General features: G+C 42.1%; 2 protein-coding genes across 2 annotated transcripts; one reads left to right on the top strand and one right to left on the bottom strand.

Moving 5' to 3' along the window:
• The first annotated feature begins 217 nt into the window (after positions 1–217).
• Positions 218–1607, top strand: LOC137727776 (histone H1.2-like). The gene is made up of 2 exons (XM_068466591.1): positions 218–531; positions 651–1607. Exons 1-2 carry the CDS (start codon positions 340–342, stop codon positions 1344–1346), a joined length of 888 nt encoding a protein of 295 aa, XP_068322692.1. The 5' UTR covers positions 218–339; the 3' UTR covers positions 1347–1607.
• A 2651-nt stretch (positions 1608–4258) lies between these two features.
• Positions 4259–7820, bottom strand: LOC137730044 (calmodulin calcium-dependent NAD kinase-like). Its single transcript, XM_068469111.1, has 8 exons — positions 7478–7820; positions 7155–7378; positions 6944–7005; positions 6603–6824; positions 6224–6353; positions 5423–5745; positions 5163–5307; positions 4259–4814 (listed from the first exon to the last, which is right to left on the bottom strand). Exons 1-8 carry the CDS (start codon positions 7782–7784, stop codon positions 4575–4577), a joined length of 1653 nt encoding a protein of 550 aa, XP_068325212.1. The 5' UTR covers positions 7785–7820; the 3' UTR covers positions 4259–4574.
• Between the last annotated feature and the right edge of the window lie 299 nt (positions 7821–8119).

The raw sequence follows: 8119 nt of genomic DNA, 5'->3' as shown, positions 1-8119 counted from the left end.
TCATTTTCCAAACCCAGCCATCTATACCCCTCCCACCCAGAGCATCCACAACCGTCCACAACGGTTCATCCAAAGGCCCACATTCAAATTTCCGAAAGGCAGCGATCCTCGTGCTGGTCCTGTCGACCAATCAGCGCCCAGCTTTCGGATATCGTCCCTCAGGCACTTGACTATTTAATGAGTCCAATTTCCGTCATCTTCTCACACAACGAAATTACCTGTGAATTCACACACACGTACATTGCCGGTCGATCCAGATCTCCCTCCCCTCTTTCAAATTCCAGTCCTCTTCCCTTTCCCCTTTATTTCCAAACCCTAACCCTAAAATTCGAATTGTTCATGGCGACCGAAGAAGCCACAGTGGTCGTCGTGACCGAGACGGTCGAGAATCCTCCTCCCGAGCCGGTCACCACCGAGACGGCGGCCGACAAACCGGCGGCCAAGACCGGCAAGGCCAAGGAGCCCAAGGCGAAGAAGGCGCCCGCTCCGAGGAAGCCCAGAAGCGCTCCAGCTCATCCTCCGTACGAAGAGGTAAACGCATTTTCGCGGATTTGAAAATTCGAATACTCAATTTCTCGATTCGTGTTCTGCAAGTTTCGAGATTTAGGGTTTCCGATCTTATTTTTCCGGTTCAATTTTGTTGTCTGCAGATGGTTAAGGACGCGATTGTGACGTTGAAGGAGAGGACTGGTTCGAGCCAGTACGCGATCACTAAGTTCATCGAGGATAAGCAAAAGCAGCTACCGCCCAACTTCAAGAAGCTTCTGCTCTTCCATTTGAAGAAGCTTGTGAGTTCTAATAAGATCGTCAAGGTCAAAAACTCCTTCAAGCTCCCGCCTGTGAGGTCCTCGGCGCCGAAGCCTGCATCTCCGGTGAAGAAGAAGCCGGCGGCCGCCGCTAAGCCCAAGGCAAAAGCTGTTGCTGCCAAGCCTAAGGGAGGGAAAAAGCCAGCTGCCAAAGCTCCGGCAAAGCCAAAGGCTGCTGCCGCCAAGCCTAAGGCGAAACCGAAGGCAAAACCCGCAGCTAAGCCAAAAGCTGCTGCTCCGAAGCCCAAAGCGGCTGCTCCGGCAAAGCCCAAGCCCGCTGCCAAGCCTAAAGCCCCCGCCGCCAAGCCAAAAGCTGCCGCTGCCAAGCCCAAGGCGGCTGCTCCGAAGCCAAAGCCAAAGGAGAAGCCAGCGAAGGCGGCGAGGACACTGACGAGGTCATCTCCCGGAAGGAAAGCTCCGACCGCCCGGCCTGCCCCGAAGAAAGCGGGGACTCCAAAGAAAGCTCCGGCTCGGAGCGTTAAGCCACGAAGCGTGAAGTCGCCGGCGAAGAAAGCTCCAGCTCGCAAAGGAAGAAAGTGAGAGAGTTTAGAGAGGAAGAGAGTCTAGTGGGTCTGTAGGGGTAGTCTTGTAAATCTCTTCGTCGTTGCAGTTTAAAAAGGAAGAATATATAATCCGGATTTTATTTTAATTTTCCTTTTTCGAGTATTTTCTGCCTGAAAATCGATCTTTTCTTTTGTTTATGGTCTAGGGTTTTGTGGGGGACACAGTTTGGGAATGGATTGTAACAAATTTCAGTACATTTGAGTTGAAATAGAGAAGATGATGAGTTATCGTGTTCCACCCTGCGCGTTTTAGCATTGTTGTGTGTATATTCCAATGGCGTGAGCGATCCGAAAAAAGGAAGCGACGGCGTTTCATTGACGCTAGCCTGCCGGGTAAGCGCCTAACATCTGTTTGCGTAGACTTCAATTCAAACCTCATTCAGTAACTGTGGTTGGTTCTCTCTCGGTTGTTTGTTAACTGGATCTCGACTTCTCCAATATCGTTTGTATAGAAAAAAATTGTTTGCTTTTCGATTCGATATTGAATGCATACTCTTTCAAATAGCACGAATGTAGACGTGTGAACCGCCTGATAAGATGGTAGACGCGAATAAGTAGGGTTGGGAGTCAGTGCCATCTCATAGTCATAGACACAGAAGATGTTTATCATAACATGAGATGGTTGTTGGGATACCAACATTGAATCATCTTTTGAGTAAGATCATACCGTACAATGGAACAACTGAGTTACTGAAACCATACCCGAGTTGTTGAGGCAAAGCACACAATTTAGGCGGTTGGGAGTTGAAGAAACCAGGTGCGACGGAGTTTCAACTCACAAACATCATCTCCTCCAACAAGTCGTGTAAAAACGCATCCCCTGCTCTAGTGGCCTCTATTCTAGCGCGACCCCTGTGCAGTGTGCAGCGCCTCCTTATGCCAGGGTTTTAAATGAACAAATGAATGCTATTTAAGTCTTTCTTTTCGTAACCTAGTTGAGTAGAATGCTATTGAGGAATAGGTCTAGTTTAGCTAAAACAAGGAGGTAGTTGGGTTTGAGAATGATTCCGATGTGGAATGCTGATATTTCCCATTTATCTCTGTCACTTCTAGCATCACTCTAATATTGCGTCTGCTTTGGAGTTCATAACTTTTATCTTGCTACGCTGGTGTTTTTGAGTAGCGGCAGCGTGACCCTGATATGTTTTGGGCACCTTCCACCTGAAAATGCTCAGTAAGCTAATGTTCAATCTCGTTTCTTGCATTCAGGATAAAGAATTTATGAATATGAGAATAGAAAACCCTCTAATATTTGGAATTCTAGAAAGTAATACATTTATTTCCAATCACCTCGGTAACTTGAAATGAACAGAAAACATGGCCTCCTTACCCTTGATGATTCTTCATGCCAGAAGAAGTTGTGATGCGCGAAACGTCAAATGTGTTCACTTTGAGCTAAGCATTACCTTGCTTTCTAGGCCATGGAGGTGATAAATTAAAGAGATTAAGACCTAGACATGAATCTCCCAGGCAGTTTCCATTTCAGTTATACGTTCTGTTGCTGGTAATTTGTTTCTCTAAACTCTCTTCCAATCTCCATGTTATTCAGAATTTCTTTCCTCATTCATATGCAGTTGCTTTTTCTGGTTCATGTTTCCATTTTTTGTTATCAATTCCATTTTCAGCGTTCTGGTTAGATTGATATACTTGCGATTTTAATGCCATGAAAAATATGCACCTCCCTTCTTCTGTTTGCTCGCCCATCATAATTGAGACAGTGAAAGAAATTGTCCTGTTGAGGAACCTATTGTTTCTTCCACAACTTTGGTTATTCATACATCACACTAGTTTTCAACTACAACAAACTCCTGATAACTAGATCCTAGGTTGTGTAATTTACAAAACTGTTTGGTGGAAGTAAAATTTAGACAACTGGAGAAGAGAGATAACATAGAGGTTTGGCATTCGGTTCTACTATTGTTGGATGAACTTATGGAGAAGTTCTTATGTTGCCTGTTAGGTGGAGGGTTTTGTTCACAAGCTACCCAACAGATGTGTGAACGAATTCATTGGACTTGTGAAACAACAATGCCAACCAAAATAAAAGAGTTATTGCTGATGAGTCGACGACCAAGGAGTAGAGAAACACATGCAGGCATGTCCTTTACCATTGTTTCCATTAAGGTTTAACCATGTTTACTGTTGAACTTGGCTTGAGAGCGCTCTCTTTATTTTTATTTTTTTACCTAATGGAGTGCGGGTTTTCAGTCTCAAATGCAGGTTAAACATTGAAAGTAGCTGGCTGATATCAGGCAGGTACTCGTTTTTGTCATCTGTACTGCACGTTAAATTTTCAATTGATGCATCAGACGCATTGTTTTAGCTTCGAAAATCATTGTTCCTATGACTTCTGATAGTAGAAAGAATCACAAAAAGTAGCATTAATTACTGGTTTAGAAGATACGAATGTTTTTGGTCGGATTATTTCTTTCTCCTTACGCTATGGCTATGAAGTTTTGGTTACATTCTAAATTTCTAATGCCCTCCTCAATGCAACTGCCATTTAGGAACGAACAGTGTCTTTTAAGAAACTCTAGGTTACCATCTGGAGTGGAATTTATTTGCCAATTAGCTATGGATCTATTGATTTATTTAAGGCAGGTGTTGATTTCGCAGTTGCGTTGTTATAGATTATATTGGATAGAACTGTATGAATGCTCATTTCTCAACTTGTTCCTACCGAAAAAATACAGAAACTCATTTTATTCTTATAGTTTCTTCGCTACCACTCTTCTCTGTTGAATGACAAAAAAATTTCACTACTCAGTACGTCCTGGAATATCTGAATTCGAGGTCATTAATTCATTTCAATTACACCGTATGTTTATGTTATGGGTAAATTTAGGTTTATCAGAACAGAAAACATAAGGAAAAAGGAAACGTCTTTTCTAAACTGGCCTAATGAAGTTCATACAACAAGGAAATCAGACATTGTCAATCTCATATATATATGCCTATGATCATCTATGAAGATAAATCCGAATTTTGACCTTCAAATCTTCACCTTCTGTTTATATAAACCTTAGGACTAAGCTCCTCATTTTTGATACAACACAAACAAGAAAGCTCCTCGTCTTTGCTACAACACTGACAAATACTTGCTGGTTGCAAATATGGAAAACTCCAATCCTTTGCTATGTCTCCTCCCGTCTTCTGAGCTGTGAAGATAAGAAGTTTAAAATGCTACCTGGCTGGGACCGTTGGTTTATTGTTTCAATCTTTCGACTTTCTGAATGGAGTACTTCAGCTCCTTTTGAATGTTTAATCTTGAAGGTGATAAGACAATGTCCTTCCAGACTGACCCGGTTTCATAAGCTGGGTTAGGGCGCTTGTAAAGTTCGTATATGGAATTCGCTGTGTCATTTAGCCTGCCTACCCTTTTTAAGCAATCGATTTCATCTGGATCCACGAGCAATGTTTTGTCTTTGTCTTTCCATCCTATCAACTTCACAAAAATCACTATCTTAGTATCGCACATGTGATGTTTAGATTGCTATAAGCGTGCTTTATATCCATCATTGACTAGTATATTCATTCTATACATCTTGAATTCAGATGGATGCCCGGGCTTCATCAGACATGTTTCGGGGTTCAGGGTGCAACGGCTATGATTTCCGAGGGTAGGAGATGTAGAAATCAAAGCCATCAAGGGAAACTGTAAGTTTGTACTATTATGTTACGTATCCGATCTTTAACCAAGAAAGTCCGTCCTTATTGAGCTTGCTTATGTGAAAGTCTGCAGGTTTTTCTTATTGGAAAGGAAGATAAATGAAAAGAAGGGTAGCAGGCGTACCTTAGGCGGGCCTTCCAGCACATTCGTGCAATATAGTCTCGCGTTGTCAACCAGTTGGCAATATGTTAGAAATGCATTAGCAAATCTCTTGTGGGATTTCAATTGTGAGTTTACTCGCACCGCTCTTCGAACCATGATAGCTCTCCTGTTGTCATTGAGAATGCCCAATTTCATGCATCAATGTTTTTTCTTGCCACAAATTTGAGACCGAAAAGAACAAGAATTAAGAAAAATAGGATGTCTTTGACGTGTAATGTTACCTGATGCCTCTTATAACAGCTAGATAAGCATCACACATGACTCCAACGAGCTCTATCCTGTATGGTTTTCTCTTTCTGCCTCCTACTTGTTCTGGTTCTTCATCGTCAAGTCGTTCCCAATAGTTTTCAGTGACAGTTCCATCCTCATTCACCCTGTAACCAGGCCCCATGCGGTAACGACGGCGATGAACATTTCTGGCCATTGTTACCGTCTGCACAACAAATGGTACCCAAGAGAGAGTGCCATCCATGATGACATCCCGCCCTTCATTAAGCGCTGTGACGAGGAGGGATGATGCTGCGTCCGTAGATGATTGGTGTACCTGTTTAACATTATTTTATCAGTTTTTGAGTAAATTCTGTGCATCTAAAGTTCCACTGCAGCATTGTAATAGAGACAGGAAACAGAGACGCTGAAAGTAGAGAAGATAACTGGGTAGCGTTCTGGGTTTTGAAGGTAGCTTCATATCGAAAGTTTTAAGGCCTCATATAATCATCTGTCCTAAGGATTCTGGCAATGGCTGGAGATCCTCCCACGTCAGTGTGGTTAAGAGAAGTACTACCTGTTTAGATTCATGTCGTGAAGGATCAACTCTTCATCCAGATCAAGGATAGAGATGCACTGTAATCAGATGCCCCTTCAGGTAATATAACTCAGACAATAAAAAAGCTACGTGCAGCGATTACTTCTATATGTCAATTTTACGGGTTAAGTCTATGCTATCTGCGGGGAACTTCCGGGAAAAGTGTGATGATGCTGCTCTTGAAGTTAGAGAGAAAAAGGAGAGAGTTGATATATACCAGTTCAGCGGTTTGAAGCATGTCGTCATGATGGCCTCTGGAGCTGAGAGCTCTGTATATGACATCTGATTCTTTGAAGGCGTCTGCCTCAATCACTACAGCATTCCCCGCTGCTCCGTGCCAGAATGGTCTGTAACGCATTTCATCCAAAAACACTATGTTAGCTTCTCTCCACTTTATTTTTCGTGTTCATTAATTTGGAAATTACTCCTCAGCTGGTAAGAAAATAAAGTTTCGCTTCTGATTTCCCGATACATAATATGGTTGGTTAATCAAAATTTTAGTGATGACGTTGATCCGCATATGGAATAAGCTTAGAAACCCAACAGTTTTTCAAAAGAAGCTGGTTTATGTAGATTTTGCATTCAAATATACTTACTCTTTGAGAATGTCCTTTAACACAGTGCTCTTTCCTGCTCCCATTCCACCTCCCATGAGCAGGAGGACCGGGCTTCTGTCAGCATGAGCCACCGGAGCCATCACCTCTGTGCATGTTGAGTCATCCGGCTGTGCGAGTCCCATTGCCTTCATCTCCTCCACTAAGTTAGTGAAAACTCTAGCCACCTTCAAATTTTTCGTCACTCTCTCGAATCTCTGTTCTCTGTATCACAAATTGCAGGTAATTAGTATTCCTGTAAACTTCAATATTTGCATATCAATTGCCATGTCTTATTAACACACGCACGCACATACCCTACCAAAAAGAATTAAATTTCCCACCTGGTTGCCGCCATGACAATGTTTTTGAGCTTCTTTTTGGGCTCAGCATCACAGCTCAATATCTGAAATTTTATAAATTGTTGTTACTTTCAGTTCCACGGAGAAATAAATCACCGGAATTCAACATCGTGTGGTTAATTTATGGAAAAAAAAATGCATCATGAACACTATCACATTATCATCCATATATTTTGTTTTTGATCTTAATCACCTGAGTAATCATCATATCAGCTTGGCTCCAGTGAAATGCAAAATAACTGAGGATGCATCTCTCAAACTCCTCGACGAGCTTCACAAACAGAGAATCCGCATCCGGTTCACTGGAAAAGAAGTTGTAGATATCTTCCTCAAACCCCTCGAACTTTCTGATGTATTCAGTAGCTAGCTTGCAGAGCTGTGGACATTCTCTTCTGTCTTTGAATCCCAGCTGCCTAGCTGCATCCACAACAACACAATGCCAAAAATATTCAATCACAAACACGTTGCAGATCACAAAGGCCACGGAAAATAAGCGGATGATCATGTTATCATTACCTACGTAGTGGGGGAACCTCTCGAGCTTGTGATGAACGCGGTTCGAGTCGGAAACCTTGAGGCGGGGGATGACCTTTTGATCCTTGTGCTTTCGGAGGCGGTAATGCAGCGCGGCGGCAATGATGATGCCGATTGAGGAGGCTACAAGGATCTGAGTGAAGGTGTGATCTGAAGAAAATGGAGAGGTGATGAGGAACGAAAAATGAGATAGGTTTTTGCATGAAGGATGGAAGCAAAGAGCGACGGAAAAGGCCAATATCAAGAGGCTGACTAGCTTTGTTGCATGATAATTCTTACCTTTCTGCATGTCTTACAAATTCCAGGAAAATTGCTCAGATCTGAAGAATGAATGAATATTTTTATTTATTTTTGCTTATATTTTTGTTTTTGTTGATTTGATTGTGAAAAAGATGAAGGAAAATTTGGGATTTGGTTGTGCTTTTTGTCGTTGCATGTTAATCGTGATAGTTTGTTGCTATTGAGCGGTGACACACGTCGATAATATCTTTGAGAGAACGTTGTTAGTCAATTAATAATAATATTATTAATGGAATAATCAAATATATAACATGGCATAGGCCAACTAATGGCCAACTAATCTTATTTCATCAAACACTTTTATAAACTAAAGTATTTTTTTTA

The sequence above is a fragment of the Pyrus communis genome, chromosome 3 (assembly GCF_963583255.1).
Source record: "Pyrus communis chromosome 3, drPyrComm1.1, whole genome shotgun sequence".
NCBI classification, from domain to species: Eukaryota; Viridiplantae; Streptophyta; class Magnoliopsida; order Rosales; family Rosaceae; genus Pyrus; species Pyrus communis.
The sequence above is the reverse complement of the archived record's forward strand: the minus strand, read 5'-3'. Positions and strand labels throughout refer to the sequence as shown.

What these genes read in the sequence shown, in the direction of transcription:
- LOC137727776 (XM_068466591.1), top strand. Translation starts at nt 340, where the DNA reads ATGGCGACCGAAGAAGCCACAGTGGTCGTCGTGACCGAGACGGTCGAG. An exon ending in CTCATCCTCCGTACGAAGAG is followed by an intron (nt 532 to 650) that starts GTAAACGCATTT and finishes TGTTGTCTGCAG; the next exon opens with ATGGTTAAGGACGCGATTGT.
- LOC137730044 (XM_068469111.1), bottom strand. Translation starts at nt 7,784, where the DNA reads ATGCAGAAAGGTAAGAATTATCATGCAACAAAGCTAGTCAGCCTCTTG. An exon ending in GAGGTTCCCCCACTACGTAG is followed by an intron (nt 7,379 to 7,477) that starts GTAATGATAACA and finishes TTGTGGATGCAG; the next exon opens with CTAGGCAGCTGGGATTCAAA. An exon ending in ATTGTCATGGCGGCAACCAG is followed by an intron (nt 6,825 to 6,943) that starts GTGGGAAATTTA and finishes TTTGTGATACAG; the next exon opens with AGAACAGAGATTCGAGAGAG.